The 21951-nt window shown below is 40.6% G+C and overlaps 1 protein-coding gene across 2 annotated transcripts in view; it reads left to right on the top strand.

Annotated features, from left to right (window-relative positions):
• The window catches only part of sugt1 (SGT1 homolog, MIS12 kinetochore complex assembly cochaperone), a 73023-nt gene extending 55441 nt beyond the window's left edge, over nt 1–17582 (top strand). The window contains exons 5-13 of one of the 2 annotated variants that reach the window (XM_056240390.1): nt 556–626; nt 2545–2598; nt 2723–2751; nt 3011–3033; nt 3174–3270; nt 11683–11790; nt 15614–15704; nt 15834–16006; nt 16913–17582. In XM_056240390.1, coding sequence (XP_056096365.1) covers nt 556–626; nt 2545–2598; nt 2723–2751; nt 3011–3033; nt 3174–3270; nt 11683–11790; nt 15614–15704; nt 15834–16006; nt 16913–17014 — 748 coding nt within the window. In that variant the 3' untranslated portion in view covers nt 17015–17582. Of the gene's footprint in view, nt 1–555; nt 627–2544; nt 2599–2722; nt 2752–3007; nt 3034–3173; nt 3271–11682; nt 11791–15613; nt 15705–15833; nt 16007–16912 lie in introns of both variants that reach the window. The other variant, XM_056240389.1, reaches the window with a different exon arrangement.
• Nucleotides 17583–21951: the final 4369 nt, after the last annotated feature.

Below are 21951 nucleotides of genomic sequence, written 5' to 3'. Positions count from 1 at the left end.
AAAGTGACCTGTTTGAGTAGTAATTCAGCATTTGCTGCTGTTTCATTAGAATTAAATAAAATGTGAATTTAAAATGAATAATAAGTGTTCAGGGACGAAGGAGGTGGACGTTAAACTTTAAACGTACTGCTTCTTACCACAGTAACATTAATAAAACTTTAATACATTTGCTCACCAATGAACATGATTTCTGCCTGACTCCCGTCAGATTGCTTTCCATCGGCTGTGAAGATGAAGACGACAACTCCCATGATTCCACGCTCATTCACTGTGTCATCTAGCTACGCCTTTATTATTGTTCTGAAAAAGCGACCTCTACCGGCGAAACGTACATACTATGCCTTTAAGGTCAAAGAGAGTATATTTACATAAGATATTTACACAATCAGAACAGAGCGGTCAATTTTTTGTTTGCTGTCAAAGAGAGAGGTGTGATATTTCAGGACAGCTAATTCAGTGATATCTGTCAGGACGTTTACTGCATGCCATTTCATAAAATAACTATAAATAACAGGCCTAATGTGTTTAATGCCTAATGTGTTATTCTTTTTGAAGAATTGCAGAGTATCATCTACATAACTTCATTACTGCTCTTCAGGCCCTCACAGCTGGAAAAGAGCTTGATTGTGAGTGTCAATGAGTTCATGTCTGGGCTTATAAGTGTACAGTTTAAAGGTGTTGTTGCATTACATGATTCATAATTACTCTATTGTGATTATGGGTAAGACTGGGCGATATGATATTTTCGATTTCTATCTAAATATCTAAATATTTAACACAGCATCCATGTAAATATGTGCTGTGCTCCATCCTCCCAATAACAAGATAAACAACAAAACCTTTCTGTAGTTTGCTTTGGAAAGCTGTTTCAAACTCCTGAAAAAAACCCTTTATTTTGGACTAATTTTGTTCTAAATGTCACACAAGTTTGTTCTTTAATTTTCCTTTAAGTATATTTTGAAGCCTTAGGGCCAGATTTATTACACTGGGCAAATTAGCATGAGACTTCAATCCTATAAAAGGATGTTTGATGATTTTGGATGGTAAATAATGGTGCAAATGCCAGTAAAATTCCTACCTCAAACCTTAGTAAATCATGTTGCATGATCTATTTAAATACTGTCCCGTAAATGTTGCATCTGAAAGGGAGACTCCTACAAATGCATATGCAATAAGGTCTGCTGCAAAAATAACTGTCCATGCCTTTTCAGCTCTAATTTGTAAACAGTAAACAAGTACACTCTAATTTGTGTAACAAGTAAAAATATTACACAGATATTTATATGAACCAATATGATTAAATGAACCAAAAAAAATCCATCACAGCAGTCACAAACTTCTGACTAATATAAAATTTTAGAATTGATAGCGTCAAACAGTTTGTCTATTAGTCTATTAGCATGTGCTACCAACAGTATACTAAGAATTAGGATTAGTATTTGTTTAATCATTGACCAGTAAAATCTTTAGAATCGGCTGCATGCTGGTGTTTGCATTTTCTCTGTTGGTGAAATATCACAGTCAGTAGTGTTATTTCTTATTTTTGTCTTTTAATTCTTATAAATTGTGAAATTTCACTGTTATCTAAAATGTTGATTTTGTAACAATCACCAGTTGTTTCCAACAAAAGAAATTATATTGTAGTAGTATAGTTTGATTATTATTGTGATACAAACTTTTGTGATACTCACCTGCCATTTTTATTGATTCTGTCGAAGCTCCAATAAAAAATTTAAAAACGCGGACAGTGACCGATTAAAATAGCTACCTCTGATTTTTCATACTTTTTCCCAGCCATATGGCGATCACCGAAATAAGAATGCCACACTAACATACACTTTTGTTTTGGACTGAATTTGGATGCATTTCATGTACCAGAGTAAAATAGTGAATTTGCTGTAGGAATCATAGATCCAAGCAGCTTATGTGAGAAAACAAAGAACTGAATACAACAAACGGACTGTTCCTTCTCCAATTTCTTGTTTTATTGATTGCACACACTTTCAATCAAGAAACAATTACATTTGCGTTGTGGCTTTTCAATTGCAAAAGAACCAGACGTGAGCAGGACAGCTGCTGGTCATTTCTTCTGAAGCTCATTGGAAATAGTCATTGTGGCTGTTAACACTTCCCCAAAGAGATGCAGCCAAGCCTACAGGCTCCTTCTGTATCTGCAGTGATTATCTAAACTAGACTTTTGACTGGAAATTGGCTGTAAAATCATCTACTGTGACTTCACCTTAAACTGTAACTAAAATTTGTGTATGATTCTGTGAAAAAAAAGAAAAGAAAAAAAAAGCCAGATCTAAATGCATTCTAAATAATGCAGTTGAAGTGTAATTGGAGCAAATCTATTCATATCATCTAAATTCATGTAAGAGGTTTTACAATATGTAGAAGTGCATTAAATGTGAGATGTAAGATTGCTGTGTCCATTTATAGACTATGACAAAGAATCAGATATAGTTGAATTTTAGTTTGGAGTGATCTTCATTAATTTTGCTTGTAAAATACTGCATTTTGACATGTATTTGTCTTACAAAGGCTCTATTGAAGGATTTCAAACATGGATCCAGCACTGTGAGAACAAATTGGCGAGTATGTATAACTTCACCAGGCCTTTCCACCCATGTGTCAAATAAATGTTCTACATTAGTCAATATGAAATGCATTTTTTTGTTTATTGCTTGAACTAATACCCTCTTTTTCTCTGAATTTTCAGCACACGTTCCAAACAAAACTTCAGATTTGGTAAGCGTGTTTGTTGTCTTTCCCTTAAGTGAGCTCTCATTAAAGAATAATTGTCTAGAACTGCCTTTTTCTTGCTTGATTTTTATCATCTTATATGTATTCGTTGTTCATTGTATTTTATTAAATGCAGTCCTTAGAGAGGAGAGAGGAGAAGTCTGTAAACTGTTTTTTTTAGTGAACAATGATTTTCCCTGCTGTGTTGTCGTTTTCTCTTTGGTTTCAACTGGAATGCACGAACAATTGACTGTTTAAACAGCAGCAATCTTCAACCCTTTCTGTCAAGTAAGTGTGGTGATGATGCTTATTGTTTTATTTTAAACACCCTGTTCATCTTTGTTTTGTTACACAAATTATGATCCAATACGTGTCCAAAAGATGTGCAAAAATCATGTCACATTTGATAAGTACCTACTCCACTTCAGACATGACTGGTACCAGACAGAGTCTCATGTTGCAGTGATCATCATGGTAAAAGACGCCAAGAAGGAGGATGTTACTGTCAACTTTGGTGAAAGAGAGGTAATGTTCATGCTTTTCTTCATGTCACTAATATATTCATCATGTTAATAGCACTGACAGAGATGAGTCTACTTTAAAGTTCTAAATGTTGAAAAGAGGCCAACAAATGTGTATGTATTAAACATTTAAACTTTAATGAATTAGGTAGCCAGTTGGCTGGCAGGAGGATTTTTCTCTGGAACGCTCACTGAAGAAAGAGACAACTGGGCATTTCACATTCAATAACACTTGATAATGAATTTTCAGTACAGTAGAACACAATTACAAGTCCACATTCCAAATTTGGACTTGCTCTTGGAATGAGACCAAGAAAATGACGACAATTATCCATTAATCATCAGTTATTCTATCCATCTTATTCCTCGCTTAGATAATAGAGGAAAACCAAATTGTCTCCTCTTTGTTTAAAGTGGCTTCTAGCTATATGCACTCACCGGACACTTTATCAGGTACACCTTGCTAGTACTGGGTTGGACCCAGATTTTGCTCCATATTAACATGATAGCATCATGCAGTTGCTGTAAATTTGTCGGCTGCACATCCATGATTCAAACCACATCCCAAATGATTCCACCACATCCCAAAAGTGCTCTATTTGATTAAGGTCTTGTGTCTGTGGAGGCCATAGTGAGGCCATTGAGTACAGTGAACTAATTGTCATGTTCAACAGACTAGTTTGAGATGATTTGAGCTTTGTGACATGGCGTGTTATCCTGCGGTAACCTGTGGTCATTAAGTCAAGTCACCTTCATTTATATAGCGCTTTTAACAATATTGACTGTTTCAAAGCAGCTTTACAGTGATAATAGGAAATTAAAGTATAAGAGATTGTTTTTGCTTTACAGCAGCTCTAGAATAAAGTTATTGTCGAGCTATAGTTCGTTTTGATCAATTCACTTCCGTTGCAAAGATCATTAGTTATTAACTTAGGGGACTTACACGACACCGTTCTAACAGAAAACCCTTAACGCGCTCCAGCCTGCTCATTCGCACAACAACAGTGCCTGGGGGCTCGAGAACGCAAACCTTGAAATAGGTTCCAAGGTGAAAGCTATATAATTATAAATATATATAATTTTTTTCTCTGCACAAGCTTTAAAAACGGCGTGCACATGCGTATTACGTGTTTAGTCATAGGTATGCACGTTTGAGTATATACTGTATCTGCCCAGGCGTGTAGTCTTTCTTTATAAATTGACCTCAACAAGTTACTTGTCTGGCCTTAAATTTATAATACAGAATTATTTATCGCTTTCGAGTAGCTATTGAACCGGAACTATTTTGACAGCGTTTTAACTGTACAGAGGTAAAGGGAAGGAGAAGGGGCCTTCACAGGGGAGAGACTAGTGGACACTTCAGGACTGCGTTGTCGACGTGTTCAGGCGCAGATCCTTCATCAGATCTGGATATGGCCTGGATACGGCGGACTGCGATAAACCTCGGGATAAACAGAAAGACTAATAATAGCGTAGATGCAATTCTTCTTATGATGTAACGAGTAAATATTCTTTTGATATTCTAGGTAATAACAACTGGCCGGAATTTAGAGATCGCAATAGACGTGAAGTACTATAATGCGTTAAGAGCTCGCTCAAGTACTGGGGAGCTAAACCATTTAGTACTTCATAAGTAATCAGCAATATTTTAAAATGTATACAATGTTTAATAGGGAGCCAATGCAGTGTTGACAGAACTGGGCTAATATGGTCATACTTCCTGGTTCTAGTAAGAACTCTAGCTGCTGCGTTTTGGACCAGCTGTAGTTTATTTATTAAGCATGCAGGGCAACCACCCACAAGGGCATTAAAATAATCTAGCCTTGATGTCATGAACGCATTAACTAATTGTTCCTCATTTGTCATTGAGAGCATATGACGTAATTTAAATATATATTTTTAAGATGAAAGAATGCGGTTTTACAGATACTAGAAACGTGACTTTCAAATGAAAGATTGGTATCAAAGAGCACACCCAACAGAGAGCACACCGTTCCTAACCAACGACGAAGGTTTGACAGAGCAGGCATCAAGTGTTAGACAGTATTCTAGGTTATTACGTGAGGAAGGTTTTTTGTCCAATAATTAGAATCTCTGTTTTTTCAGTTAAGTAGTAGGAAATTACTAGTCATCCAGTTTTTTTAAATCAGCTATGCATTCCGTTAATTTTGTGAATTGGTAAGTTTTGTTAGGGCGTGAAGAAATATAGAGCTGAGTGTCATCAGCATAACAGTGAAAACTAATGCCATGCTTCCTAATGATATCTACCAAAGGTAGCATGTGCAGGGTGAACAGTAACGGTCTTAGTACTGAGCCTTGTGGTACTCCTACTGAACTTGTGATTGATAAGTATGATTTAAACCATGATAATGCAATTACACTAATGCCAACATAATTTTTGAGTCTATTTAAAAGAATTTTGTGGTCTTAGATCGAGTAACACTGTTGAATATCAATTACATTTTTACCCTTAAATGGGTTTGGGAGTTTTTTGTATTTCCTAATTCGGGGAACAGACACAGTCTCTACACTCACCTAAAGGATTATTAGGAACACCTGTTCAATTTCTCATTAATGCAATTATCTAATCAACCAATCACATGGCAGTTGCTTCAATGTAGGGCTGGGCGATAAAACGATAACGATAATTATCGCGATATCATTTTTCTCGATAAAACGATATCAAGAGTTCGATAAATGTTCGATAATGTTTATGCGCCTGTTACGGGTGTGCACGGAGATGAACCCAAGCGCAGACGGTGTACAATGAACTCAGGGTTTATTGGGACAAAACAGGAAAACAAAACCCACGAGGGGGCAAAACAGACGAAACAAGGGATATAAGACTGGCAAGACTAGACTAGATAATGACTAAACAAGAAACAAACAACACTTAGTATAATACTAACAATGACTACTAACTACGACATTCACTGACAAGACTTTCCACAGAATACTCACAGGTAACATTTGGCAATGAACCGACACAAGACAGCAAACACAAGGGGATGAAATAAGGAGACTAATCAAGACATAACAGGTGACACGGGTAAAGCAATAATGACTGAATCAGGATAACAAGGGGGCGGGTCTAAGAGACGAGACAACACAAGCACATGACCAAAACACAAGGCCATGTGCTTGCACACAGAACATGGGTCTGTCATGATCCTGCCGCAATACTAAGAGAATCACGGACATGATGGCAGAATCATGACAGAACCCCCTCCTTAAGGAGCGGCTACCAGACGCTCCCCAAGGAGACATCAAACACGGGACAAGACTGACTGAGACATAGACAAGACCCAACAAAACATGACAAATAATAACAAGGGCATACAAGAGTAAACAATGACAGGGTTGGGGTGGAACATCAAAAATAATAAACAAGGAAGGGGAGGCGGAGGGACAACAAAGTCTTTGAGCGAGGGTCCAGGGTGGGTAGGCGGGACGGTGATCTTGGGACTACGGGGTGTGGGCTTAGGATGGGGGGTCCGAACGGACTTGGGTGGAGTGGTGTGGGTAGAGGGAGAAACAGTCCTGGGTTGAGCCATGACAGGGGAAGCAAACGGGAGTCCGGAGGGAGTGGAGACAGCAGCAGCGGGAGACGAAACGGAGACACGGGAACTGACAGGGGAAGAGGAAGCAGGAACGGGAACAGAGTTACTTGAGTCAAGGCTTCCCCAAGAAGAGGTGAGACTCATCACCTCCGACTCTGGAGAGGCGTTGACTGTTGCGCTCTCGGCGACTGGCGTGGGTGCTGCGCTCTCGGCGACAGGCGTGGGTGCTGCGCTCTCGGCGACAGGCGTGGGTGCTGCGCTCTCGGCGACAGGCGTGGGTGCTGCGCTCTCGGCGACAGGCGTGGGTGCTGCGCTCTCGGCGACAGGCGTGGGTGCTGCGCCCTCGGCGACAGGTACGAGGACAGCGCTCTCGGCGGCGGATACTGGGACTGAGGGCAAGACAGGACGGACAGGGACATCAAGGATCTTGATGAGACGAGACAAGTATTCTGACAAGGTCCTTGCAGCAATAACGACCGGCATCTCTTGCTCTGCTGAAACTGAGCGTACGACAGCCTCAGCAGCTGAATCGGCGGCTTCTCTCTCTGCATCACTCACGGCTGTAGGCTTGGGAACAACCCTTACCGCTGCAGAATCTGGAGCCGCGCCCTCAGCGACCGATTCAGGAACGGTACCTTCGGCTGTAGCGGGCTCTGGGACAGTGCCAGCAGTAACGGGCTCTGGGAAAGTGCTTACAGTAGTGGGCTCTGGGGCAGCGCTTGCAGACACAGGGGACGAAAACAGACCAGAGACTCCCCTCCTCCTCTTCTTCTTCTTAGGTCGGGGAGCAGACGCCTTAGCTGGGCTCGTGGCCGGTTGGGAAAGCTCCACAGGAACCGTAACTGGTCCAGGAAGGGCAGTCTCAGACAGAGCTGACTCCGCAGCGGAGGACTCCGAAGCGGACTCCCACGAGACACGTCTTCCCCGTTTGCCGCAGAGACTCGTGGGCGGAGATGATGTCTCAGGAACTGAAGCGGTGTGGGCCTGGTCCCCAAGTGTGACCACAGCTAGTACACGACCCTCCGGGATCACGGGCAGCTTGGCGGATGATGAGCTCGTGGGTATCTGTGACTCTCTCCGAGACAAGCAATCCACCAAATCAGTGAACGGATAGGTCACCAGCTCCTCCCGTTCAGCCAGGGGTGGAAGAGAGTTGAGACCTGCAACGAGGTAGCAGTTTAGGAGGAACTCCGGGATGAAAAACCCCCTCTCGTTCGCAACCCGGGCATACTCCCTTATCGATAGCCGTCCCTGAGCGGGAATCGGGAGTTTGCCTCTCCTCGAGTCAGCGATGGTCTTGAACCACCAATCCTTAAGTTCATCGGAGTCATGCTTGACAAGGAAGGACATACCGTCAGCTGGGTTCGATGTTGGTCGGTTCATTCTGTTACGGGTGTGCACGGAGATGAACCCAAGCGCAGACGGTGTACAATGAACTCAGGGTTTATTGGGACAAAACAGGAAAACAAAACCCACGAGGGGGCAAAACAGACGAAACAAGGGATATAAGACTGGCAAGACTAGACTAGATAATGACTAAACAAGAAACAAACAACACTTAGTATAATACTAACTAACAATGACTACTAACTACGACATTCAATGACAAGACTTTCCACAGAATGCTCACAGGTAACATTTGGCAATGAACCGACACAAGACAGCAAACACAAGGGGATGAAATAAGGAGACTAATCAAGACATAACAGGTGACACGGGTAAAGCAATAATGACTGAATCAGGATAACAAGGGGGCGGGTCTAAGAGACGAGACAACACAAGCACATGACCAAAACACAAGGCCATGTGCTTGCACACAGAACATGGGTCTGTCATGATCCTGCCGCAATACTAAGAGAATCACGGACATGATAGCAGAATCATGACAGCGCCAAAAGCGGAACGAAACTCATTTGAACCGCGCGCCACACGGAGCTTTTATCTGCTCGGCTCAAAGTCCAAACGGCAGCGCGTCTCGCTCACTAGATCCAGTAAGAAGCGCTTGAATTCAGCAAAGAACACAAACGTCTCAGTGATTTAAACCAGTTTAAAGGCAGATGAAACAGCGCTGACAAACAGGAGAAACACTGTGTGCAACGATACAGTCAGAATCTGAATTGATACTGAATCCATTTACCATGGATTTACTGTAACGTTGGCCTAGTAATATTAACTGCACCATGAAATGTGGGATATACATATTGAATTGTATTATATTATTAATGTAGACAATGTATTAAATGACTAATGGAATATAATTACAGTATTTAATCATGTATTTAGGCTACCGTTTTTTACAAATACCATAGAAACCATAAAGTAAAATGTTGCCATGCTAGTAAGCTGCTATAGGCTATGCCTGGTTTTATCTGTGGTTATCATGATCTAAATGCATGATATTGGATGACCAATGGTTAATTTTAATAAAACTCACAGTCAGAATATTACATTTTACCAAATAAAAATGGGGTCGTTAAATTTTTTTAACAGATGTTACTGTTTTTGTTAATGAACATAAATTTAACATAGTAGTATTAGCTTGAGTTAGGATGCAGATTTACTATCAACTCACTGTTAAATATGCGTTTCAAGACAAAAAATGTAATATTAATATTGCAGCCTGCACTGCAAACTGTGCTGAAGATACGTGCCTTGAAACAAGATACAAGACTTGAAACAATATCCCCCATTAGCACATGCAGAAACTAAGAAATATATTTTTCTATTCAGATATTTATTTTGTTAAGGAACAATGACAAATGTTTGAATGTTCTACCTCAGATTTGTGAGTAGTTTAAAACCACAATTAACGCTCTGGTTTCTACAACTTTCACTTAGGAGCAAAAATCTGCCCTTAAACTTGAAAGAAATAAAGATTTGACATTTATCGTGATAATTATCGATATCGACTGATATAAAAAAATTATCGTGATAATTTTTTTTGCCCATATCGCCCAGCCCTACTTCAATGCATTTAGGGGTGTGGTCCTGGTCAAGACAATCTCCTGAACTCCAAACTGAATGTCAGAATGGGAAAGAAAGGTGATTTTAAGCAATTTTGAGCGTGGCATGGTTGTTGGTGCCAGACGGGCATTCACCAGATCTCAACCCAATAGAGCATCTTTGGGATGTGGTGGAACGGGAGCTTCGTGCCCTGGATGTGCATCCCACAAATCTCCATCAACTGCAAGATGCTATCCTATCAATATGGGCCAACATTTCTAAAGAATGCTTTCAGCACCTTGTTGAATCAATGCCACGAAGAATTAAGGCAGTTCTGAAGGCAAAAGGTAGCCTGGTTAAAACCAGACTCAGTTGTAACTGAGTTATGGTCTGGCAAAGCGTCATAGACAAATCATTTCCAGAGGGGCGTCACCAACGGACCTCGCGGACAGACCTAAAACCAATCAGAGCAATGAAGGAGATGACGTATGCAGAGCGGCGGAGAAATATCTCCGAGTGTTGTTCTTTGCTCGGTTTTTAACAAAAAGTAAACGTTTAAATCGCTTAAAACAGACGCGATAGCTGATTCGAACGAGTGATGTTCGACGGCGGCATCCATCTTTGTAATGTAGGCTACAAAATCTGCTTCAAAATCCCAGCGCTGTCGTCATCGTGTAAAGCCCGCCCCAACGTTTCTGATTGGTGCCTCGATTTCGACGGATTGGAAATGGGCTTGAATGAGCTCTTTGCCAGACTAACTTTCAGAGCAAATCTAAATTTGCCGGAAGTTGTTTGGGTTTTCCCAGGCTAGGCGAAAGGGGGTCAAACACAGTATTAGTATGGTGTTCCTAATAATCCTTTAGGTGAGTGTATATGATATCTATGTGAAAGAGTTTCTATGTGATGCGATTTATCCGACCTCAGTGACGTGAGACAGCTAGCAGACGGTCGGTTTAGCCAGTCTGTCTGCTTCCTGACCTGAGCCCGAATTCATGTCTGAGCTCTAAGACTATGTGCCATATTACTAGAGAGAAGAGCAACACCATCCCAGGAGGGATGAATACCATCTCTTTTCAACACGTCAGGCCCCTAAAACTTTTCCAATTGTCTATGAAATCTATATTATTTTGCGGACACCACTTAGTAGACTGTCCTCACTCAATGGCTGGCTGTCTAAGTATCTCATCACTCCGGCGAACAGGAAGAGGGCCAGAGCAAATTACAGTGCCTGACATCGTACTTGCGAGTTCACACACCTCTTTAACGTTAATTTTAGTGATCTCCGACTGGCGAAGTCGAACATCATTAGTGCCGACGTGAATAATAGTCTTAGAGAATTTACGATTAGCATTAGCCATCACTTTAAAAAAAAAATTATGTCAGGCGCTCTGGCTCCCGGCAAACATGTGATTGGTGGCTGGTGTCTCTATTTTCACGTTCCGTGTTATAGAATCGGCAATAACTAGGGCACATTCAACAGGATTCTCAGGGGGTGTTTCACTGAGTGGGGAGAATCTATTTGTTATGGTAATCGGAACGGAAGAGCGGTGTTTTGTCCCGCGACTACAGCGTCTCATGGTCACCCAGTTGCCCTGCTGCACGGGCTCTTCAGCCGGACCCAAACAATGTACAGAGTTCACTAAGCTAGTCGCATCCAAAGCAGTATCTAAAGCCCCCTTGCATTCTTACTGTCCTCGATTAAAGTTTCTAAAAAAAAAAGAAAAAGAAAAAAAGAAATGGACATTTTCAGCAACAAAACTCTGGTAGGCTGTGGCATTTAAACAATGCTCAGTTGGTACTTAGGGGCCCAAAGGGTGCCAAGATCTGTACCAAAAATAATGACATATCAGACTAGCTTGAGTTCCGTCTACCTAAATTAAAATCTAATGAGTCTGTTCTCTTTTTTGTCTTAGCTGACAGCTGTGGTAAAGCTTCCATCAGGAGAAAATTACTCCCTAAATGTCTATCTTCTGCATCCTATTGTCACACAGCAGAGCACATACAGGATCCTTTCAACCAAGGTCAGCCTTGATGTATATGCTTGTCTAGCTGAATGTTCTTTATTTTTAAACTAACTTTCTTCATACTAATATTATTCATTTTATGCCATTAATCGAAGCCCGATCTAAGTTAAGTTACCGATGTAAGAAAGTATTAACTACAGGCTGTTGAATGATTTAAAAGTAATGCACACTCTGGTGGTAATGCACTTCGAGTGAGCATTATTTTTCAGTAATTCAATGGTCTAGGGTTAATTCTATTTCTTATACCATGGTTACTACAAGACATTTTCAGGTGTTTTAAGTCATTTTGAGGATTTGTCCTCTTGTGTGTTGAACTACTTTACTATCCATCTTTCTTTTACAAACATTCAAAGCCTCAGTTGCTAATTGCAAAGTGCAATAGTAACAGACTTGAGCCGCTTCTGTTTTTTTTTCTTTTTCTTTTTTCTTGAGAGAGAGATTAAGTAGGTGTGAATTACAGTTTTGCAATTACTGAAGAGGATTGGGTAATTTTAACAAGTTAAACTACTTGTTACTAAACTACTTGGTCCTTTTTGCTTCGTTGGCGGCAAGGCTCTTTGAAATATCTGAGATAATTTGATTAATTGATATTGAATTGGCTTTCCAATGGCTTTCAAACCTACCTCTGGTGTTTGTTTCCAAAAAACTCTATTTTAGTCTTATCTTACCATAAAACTCAGTCCCACTAAAGGTTTCAGTAACACCTGGCAATCTGTAGGTGCATAGGGGTGCAATCTGTGGCAATCTGTAGGTGCAAGATTGTAAAAATGAGAATTTCAACAATTACACTATTTTCTTATAGCCATTTCCTGATTTGTCCAGCTCAACATTTTGTCACACTGTATTCGTGGATCTTTCCCACAGTGATGAATAAATATAGGAGTTTTTCCTGTCTCACCTCATATTTGGAACTCAGGAGTATAATATGCACACTGAGTTTTGTTAGCAGTAATTTATAACAAATAAAATATCCTTTTTTTGAATTGTTTTATATTAATCATTTAAATTGTTGTTTGATAATGAAATTGCAATTCTTTTCTAAGTACTAAATTGTTAATGAAGCTCTACAGAACTGGAATCGAGGATCAAAAACATTATTTTCTTTAACCATTCACATCCCTACAAATGTCACCACCAGAGCTCTTGTTTCTATTGCGTGTCCTTATCAGGAACCACAAATGTTTTGTAATTAAGCTAAGATTAGCAGAGATGGGGGACTCGAGTCACATGACTTGACTCGAGTCGCAAATTTAAGGACTTGAGACTTGCTTGACTAAATTAAGAAAATGACTCGACTTGACTTTGACTTGAGATCCAATGACTTGAGACTTGACTTGACTTGAACTGTATGACTCGAGAATGACTTGATATAAATTTTTATATAAATCATCGCAACATCAATTGATAAACAAAATGAAAGCAACGGAACCATTGACGTCAGTCATCAGATTCTGCGCGATTGCGTGACTCTGCACAAGCCCAGAAATAGTCTACATCGCGGTGAGCGCGCTAAATACAAAAACATCTCCCAGCATCGTTTCTTTTTGGATTTAAACACTAGAAAATGACCATATTCATGCAAGAAGATTTGTTGTACGCATAATAACTGGCAAGGGATATCGGACGACCATCACAACCTCGAACAGTCGAACTTCATTCACCACGTCTAAAAGTAAGCTTTGCTTGTTTAACCTGTTTGTTATAGTTAATTTGACTATCTTTAAATCTAGTGAGAATAATATTGGTCAAAACAGCATGCCTCTTTATACACAATTATGTTTTCAAATGTAGCTTAATGTTGTCAATATTCAAATGATAATTAATGATGGTATATGTTTTGTATAACATTTGCCACATTTCTTTTTAAATCATGCTTTAAAGACAAAAATGTTGTTCTTTCCAATGACGAAAAACAATATAGAAAACTGCTAGTTTTGTCGTTTATGTTTCTCTTAATGTTATCAGGGGGTTGGTGGCAAAAAATGCCAGCAGAATTAATATGCACCCAAAATTCAAAATGTGGTGGAAAAATGGCTGAGTTATTTTCATAATTATAACATAGGCCTATATAAAAAAATATTTCCAGATTATTGGCGCGATTGCAAATGTGATGATTTTATAAAACAGTTCAGTAAACAAAGAGTGAATATTGTGATGTGACATTTTAGACATAATCTTTCTAAATATTCTCTGTTTTTGCTCTATTTCTCCAATGACAATAGTTCCAAACAAGCCACAGAAAGAGTTATGTGTATTTGTGATTCAGTGACCTAGTTGCTTAGTTCCAGAACGAATCTGTCATATTGAACAAATCAGTTGACTGCTTCTATGACTCGTACATTAAGACGGTGATTTGGCGCCACCTATTGGCGGTTTTAACTTCATAATAGGCTAAATGCCAACGGCTGTTATATAACTTATAGACCAATTTTCAGTTGGTAAACATGGTGACGTTTTTCTGTGGGCGGAGCTTAGGTGGTGGCAGAACGATCCCTCTGGCCGCTTCACTAACGTAAAGTCTGCAAGTTTTGTTAGCTTGTTTTTAACAATGGCTGGAGAAAATCCGATTTTATCTTAATGTGCAAGGTCGCTCACTGTCCAGGACCACGATTGTTTTTTGCAAAAGTTAATTTTAACGGACGGAACCAGATTGGCCGACCCTTACACTCATTGATTGAGGATCTGACAGTATTAACGTTAACGCTACCTCCGGTTGAGTGGCCTGACTTCTACACCTACCTGATAGAGAAACAGAGGGCACATACATTTTTAGATGCCTATAACTATGTGCTGAATGGTCAAGTACAAGACTTGTGTGGTACGATCCGCAGTTCTGCTGAGCCAGCGCGATGAAGACGACAATGTAAAGAGTGACATTACGGTGCAATTTTAATGAGGTGAATATTTTCTAGAAATAAAAAAAATGCAGATAAAGCATATTCATTTTTCATTGATTCTTGCACCCAACAACACAACAAGATGACATTTAATAATAAGAAGAATAATTTAAGATCCTTATTTTGTAGCCGAATCTGTGCTGGTTTGTATTTGCCGCCTCCAGTTTTCCCTTTGTTCTGCCACCAGCTAGTGCCGTGACGCAACTGTGACGTCGGCTGGAAATTGGTCTATATAAAGGGGATGCCAGTTTGAAGAATGCCATTTGGTGGCATAGGAACCATTATACTTGAATTGTGAATTGTTTAATACCTTTTAATGGTCTTCTGCAATGTTTGAGGCATATTTATTTTTTCATGCTTTAATGTTGGCCTAATTTCAGTTACATTTACATTTTAGGCTATGTAGTTTGAAATTGTATTTATTTTTTATTTTTTAGATTTTTATTGTAGTAACCACTCAGCTGTATGTGGAAATGCATATTTAAAAAAAAAAATGTTGCAAATAAACCATAGTCCACAACTTATGTAGTTTTAACTTATTTTAATATATAAATTCAGTGAAATCATCAAACGTTTGTATGACTTGTGACCCAAGCTACGACTTGACTTGACTTGCTTGACATAAGGCAGTGACTTGACTTGACTTGCTTGACATAAGGCAGTGACTTGACTTGACTTGCTTTTATAAAAAATTGACTTGGACTTGCTTGAGACTCGAAGGTTAAGACTTGAGACTTGCTTGTGACTTGCACATGTGTGACTTACTCCCACCTCTGAAGATTAGTCATTTCCATTAAACACACCCTAATTGATTGCCATGGTTCTTACAATTCCTGCTGCTCTTCTGAAGCATGCATTCTGTGCGAAGGCACTTAATCTCTAAATCTGTAATCTTCCTATTTTTCCCCCTCTTCTTTCCTCAGATAGAGATTAAGATGAAGAAGACTGCAGCCACACAGTGGGAGAAACTGCAAGGAGAAGGCACAGTTTCTAACATGAAGCACTTTACTCCCAGTCAGTATTGAAAAGCACAGAATAAAGCCAGCATTTTATGTTAATGCCAAAGTGGGTTAAACCAGGTTATTATTATTATATTATTATTATTATTATTAAGTTGTTGTTATTTCCATCTAAATTTATTAGACCAGTACCCATCATCCTCCCACTACACACGCAACTGGGACAAGTTGGTAGGTGAAATAAAAGAGGAGGAAAAGAGCGAGAAGGTGGAGGGGGATGCTGCTCTCAACAAGCTGTTCCAGCAGATCTACTCAGACGGCTCGGATGAGGTCAAGCGGGCAATGAACAAGTCCTTTGTAAGTATTTCAAGGCTGCTCAAGTACGCATAGATTTTGATATCTCTTTTGATGTTCTCGCATAGTGCTGGGCGGTATGACCAAATATTTATATCCCGGTATTTTTCAAAATTGTACCGGTTTCACGGTATATGGCGGTATTATTCTTTTTTTCAAGCATGACTGGGTGTTAACCACATTTTCTACTGATTGAGAGTGGAAATCTGCAGTAGATTGACTTCAAGTGTCATGGCAGTAAAATAGGGCATTCTATCACACTTTACCGAGTGAATATTGTAGAAAAAATCCACACTAGTATTAATACAGGTTTGCAAGGCCCCACAAAATGATGCTGTTAACAAAGAGGTGCTAGCAGGAGGCGCTTTAGGAGCGGCAGAAATAACGGTTTCCCCGGTAACGGCTGTACACAAAGCATTCCCAAAGTTGTTTAGGCGACATACACAGGTATTGCGGTATATTAAAAATTCATATCATAACAAAAATAAACACCGGTATTTGGTATGAACCGGTATACCGCCCAGCACTATTCTCACGTCGTATGCCCACATTTTTTAAATGGTATAATTTGTGTGCAGTTTAGAACAGTAAACTAGAAAAGAACCACCAAGACTGAATTAAGATTTGATAAACATTATTTAGAAAACGGCAAACATATTTTTGTCTCTGTGTCTCTGCAGTTTAGTAACTCTCTGGGAAAATGAAAAAATTGAAAATGTATTTAATGGTCCAATTCTATTCTGCTCAATTAACAAGATTCTATGTGTCAAGACTTCATAGAATGGTGGTCTACTGAAATCTGAGCTGCTGTCTTTCATTCAACAAACATGACACATTCATCCTCATTTCAATCCCTTCTGCTGTCATACAACTTTAGTAAAGTTGTACATTTTCAATACTCTCCCACAGATGGAATCAGGAGGCACAGTCCTCAGCACCAATTGGATAGATGTTGGTAAACGGAAAGTAGAGATGAACCCACCTGAGGATGTAGAGTGGAAGAAGTATTAAAAGCAGTGGATGACATCTTGCACACTACCATCACCAGTTGTCCTAATGTCCTTATGCTTTTTTTTTTACATTTGATTCTTTTTGCCTTCACACTTCATGCGTTCTCCTTTGTTAGACCCAGAAGAGTCCTGGATCCTTGGCTGTTTCCCAAAAGTATCGTAAGCCTAAGAAGATCATTGAATCATTGCCACCAATGGTCTCATGATCAACTTAGCTCACGATGCGCTTGAGAAACGCAGCCCTGGACTAAAACATAGTTTAAAATGAGATTAACTTCTTTAAAATAAAACTTGGAGGTCTAAAATTAGCTTTAGTCTGGAACCAAACTATCCCATTACTTTTTTTTTTTTTTATAGCATCAGACAATTTTTTAAAATCACACATTTAAAGAAACTGTTGAGTAGCTTTTAATAAAAAGCTCTTTAGCCACTCTGAATATCTTAGGTTATGTTAGCTCTCCATCTGTGAAACGTGTGCCTCAATTAATGTTGATCTCTGTTTTAATGTATTTCATGGTTTCCTAAATATGATTTCAACATGCTGTAAATAAAATGTTCTTGTTCTCTGATTGGGTGCCTTTGGTCTCCTCAATATCAATGTTTGTCCATCCTCAAATGAGTTCTTGCATATTTTAAAGAAATTGAAAATGTAATAAGTTTTCCTTCTAAACAAAGAGGCTGAAACTGCACTGGAACTGACATTTTATTAACAGAAAGACAGATATAGGTGTGACATGCAAAATGTTAATGTGAACGCCGGTATCTGATGGTGCTAGATATTAAACCAATGAAGTTTGTTCTCGCTTGTCAAGCAGGTTCGGATGAGCTTGTTTGTTCGCTGATCAAAGTTTGAGTATAAAATTCTAAATTCAATCTCTTCATCATATAAAGCGATCGTGTCTCTTCAGAAAACTTTTTGAAGCTTCAAAGTAGTTGTTGCGCAGCCTGTCATTGGAGGGACAGAAAGCTCTCAATTTCAATAAAAAGATCTTCATTTGCGTTCCGAAGATGAATGAAAGTCTTACGTCTTTGGAACAACATGGTGACTAATTAATGACAGAGTTTTCATTTTTGGGTGAACTATCCATAAGTGAGAACGACAACTTTAAAGCTTACAGGCTGCGTTGTACCAATTCGCCGCCTACTGCTACACACAAAAGTGTTTCTTCACAAAAAGAGAATATACTTTTAGGGTGTAGTATAAGACAAGATTTGGGACATACCATTACGTCATAAAATTGCATCTTTAACCGATGCATTGTTGTATAATAATGTGCATCCTGTCACTGTAAACTGGCCTGTCAACCATCTCGTCACAGTTAACCTCCTCTACATTTCATTTAATTTCCTACCATATTGAAGAGAAAAGAAGTAGCATGTTGATCTGCCAGTGGTGGGTTTTTAATGCTGAGACTCCTCATATTTTTGCATGATGCATTTATGATTTCCATTACACGAGAGTAGATGTTAAAACTTCATGCTGATTTGTACTCGGCTTTCGCCAAGATAAGCAACACTAAGACGTAGCTTTACAGTAAACTATGCTTCATCCATTTACGCTTCTTTCCATATGGTGGTGTGACTCCCCTTCTGTCCGGCGTTAACGGCTGCAGTGTACTTGGCGCGTCAGCATACACGACGGCTGCAACTACAGTGTGGTCTCCCTAGTGGACCAGCACGACAACCGTCTGGATTGAGCCGAGTAGGGGACATCTCTAGGGTCTTCAAGTGGGCACCTTCCGTCCTCAGTGTTTCGTCGACTAGCCCACAACACCTCAAGAGGGCTCGACAGTGACTCTGGCGTCCCAGAGTCACCCCCCTCCGTCCCCCGCTCAACTCAGCCCAGCTTACTGACCTCTACATTCCTCCTGCTGCTGAGACCTAACCACAATCTCTCCGCAACCCAACCATACGCGCCAACCCGTTTGACTAAGGGCCCTTACATAGTCAACGCATCGGTACGCATACGCGTGCGCAAGGCTACACATCGCTACGCTTCGGCCGCCATTATGCGTCGATGCGTAGCCAAATGTGTCATCCTAGTTTTTGATACGCGACGCGCCGATGCACGCAATACTATGCGTTGTCGGTGGGGGCGACATTGCAAGTAATGTACATAAAAAGGTATATTATTATGTTTACAGAAGAAGAAGATTTGAATACAATGGCGGGCGAAGGGGAAAAGTTATGCAAGCTTGTTCGTATACATCCTTTGTTGCCGCCGATGTAAAATCAGCAATATGCACTCCTCTTCAGTTGCCATTTTGATCTGAATATTACGTGACCCGACTCTAGACTCTACTACCCCCTGCTGCGTGATCGGTGTATTGCATTTCATGCATCGCCGGTGACGCTTGTGTACTATGAAAAGGAGCGCGTAGCTCGCGTCGCTCGCGTTGCTTGCTCGCGTTGCTCGCGTTGACTATGTAACGGCCCTAAGGCTGTCGAGCCCCACTGGTGCGTTAATGCAGTTTCAGTGGCAACGGTTCCGTATGGCATACCACCTACCGCAAAACACAATATCTGCCCAACCACCCGTCATTCACGCAATATACACAGGAACGTAATGACTGTAAATACTATACAACATATACAAATAAACCAACAGACTCTTCAAGTTTTCAAGAATTCTACGAAACCGTAGCGTGGCGGCCTGTACACAGCCAGCTAGAATCTTTCCGTCTCAACCACAGCCAGTTGCTGCTCCTTTCTGCTGCTTCAGATAAGTTCTTTACTGTGCGATGCAACTCTTGGCCACTGAATCCGACGTCTCTGAGGAACCGGGTTGTAGAGTGTGCCACAAAACCTCGACAACCCACTTCCACTGGATAAACCTAGACTCTCCATCCTCGCTGTTCTGCTTCAGTGGCCAGATGAGCATACTGCAGTTTCTTCCTCTCATATGCCTCATCTACCGCATCCTCCCATGGCACTGTTAATTCTATCAGTTGAACAATGCGTGCTGATCCAGACCACAAAACAATATCTGGTCGTAGGTTAGTGGTGGCAATCTCAGGTGGAAAAATAAGCCGTTGATCAAGATCAGCCAGCATCTTCCAGTCCCCAGCAGCTTCCAGTTGTCCTGGGCGAGAATTGGTGTTAACACTTTTTCTTGGTGGTTGCTCGCCTGGGCGGAGGAATATTGTCTTCTGCGTGTAATGTTTTGCTAGAACAGGCGGCAACTTATTGGTCATACTACGCTTGCCTTCCAATGCTAAAGCCAAAAATCGCAATACTTGGTCTTGGCGCCAAGTAAACAGACCTTGGCTAAGAGCCACCTTACATCCTGTCAAAATGTGCCTTAATGTGGCAGGTGATGAACACAAAGGACAAGAGGGATCCTCTCCTACCCAGAGGTTTAGGTTCTGCGGTGATGGGAGAACATCATATGTTGACCTAATAAGGAAACTGATCCTACTCTCTTCCATTGACCAAAGGTCTTGCCAGCCCATCTTGCGTTGTTCCACACTCTCCCATCTCATCCACTCTCCCTGCTTGGCCTGGGAAATGGCCTTTATACACCTCATCCTCTCCTCCTGCTTTCGCACCTCGTTGACTACCAGCTTCCTCCTTTGAGCTGGGCCTGCCTTGTGCCATTTAGGAGGAGCTAAACTGAGCCCAAAACCCCCTCTTCAATGCTGTACCTGTCCCACGATATCCCCAATTTGAAGGTCAGCCTTTGCCTCTACTATAGATTTCTTTGCTGACCACTTTCTACCAGTTTTTAACACAGGGGCTGCCTCCCTTACACATTTGTCGCGTGACTCTACTAAGGTAATTTCCAGTCTGACCTTGGCACACTTAAACTCCTCGGTTAAAGCAGAGACTGGCAGCTGCAATATTCCTTTACTATAAAGTCCCACTCTGCTGAGGCAGCGTGGAACTCCCAACCATTTCCTGATGTATGAACTTATTAACGCTTCCAGCTTATCCACTGTTGTCAAAGAAACCTCGTACACAGTCAGTGGCCACAGCAACCTCGGCAGTAGACCAAACTGAAAGCACCAGAGTTTTAGTTTGCCTGGTAGAGGACAGCTGTTTATGCTCTTCAACCCTTCCACTGCTTGTCTAACTTCTCCCACTCGAACTGTGTCCTTTAGATCCCCATCGTACCATCTCCCAAGACTCTTCACTGGCTTCTCAGAAACTGTTGGTATTGCCTCACCATTAATGAAGAATGTTTTATCTACTACGTTTCCTTTAACTATCGAGATGCTCCTTGATTTATAGGGCTTAAATTGCATTCGTGCCCATTCAATATTATCTGTTAACTTCCCCAATAACCGATTAGTGCAGGCTACTGTTGTAGTCATGGTTGTCATGTCATCCATGTATGCTCTGATTGGTGGTAGTCGCATCCCAGAAGCCAAGCGCTCTCCTCCTACTACCCATCTTGATGCCCTAATGATTACTTCCATTGCCATGGTAAAAGCCAGTGGAGAAATGGTGCATCCTGCCATTATTCCAACCTCTAACCATTGCCATGCAGTGCTGAATTTTGGAGTTGAGAAACTAAATTGCAAATCTCCAAAATAGGCTTTCACTAAATTTGTTATTGACATTGGTACATTTAATCAAATGCTGCCCAAATAAGCTCATGTGCATGGCACTGAACCATATGCATTAGCCAAATCCAGGAATGTCACATGGAGCTCCTTCCTCTCCTTTTTAGCTGACTGAATTCGTTGCCAGATAACATTGATGTGTTCTAAGCATCATGAGAACCCTGGAATGTCCGCTTTTTGAACTGAAGTGTCAATGAAGCCATTCTTTAATAGGTAGGTGGACAATCTTTGGGCAATAATGCTGAAGAAAATCTTACCTTCAACGTTTAATAGTGAAATAGGACGAAACTGACTGATGCTTGTAGCATCTTTTTCTTTAGGTATAAAGACTCCACCTGCTCTGCGCCATGCTCTAGGTACAACCTGTTTTTCC

Source organism: Rhinichthys klamathensis, unplaced genomic scaffold (assembly GCF_029890125.1).
Source record: "Rhinichthys klamathensis goyatoka isolate OS25496 unplaced genomic scaffold, OSU_Roscu_1.1 h1tg000595l_1, whole genome shotgun sequence".
Classification (NCBI taxonomy): Eukaryota; Metazoa; Chordata; class Actinopteri; order Cypriniformes; family Leuciscidae; genus Rhinichthys; species Rhinichthys klamathensis.
This window is presented reverse-complemented; position numbering and strand designations above follow the sequence as displayed.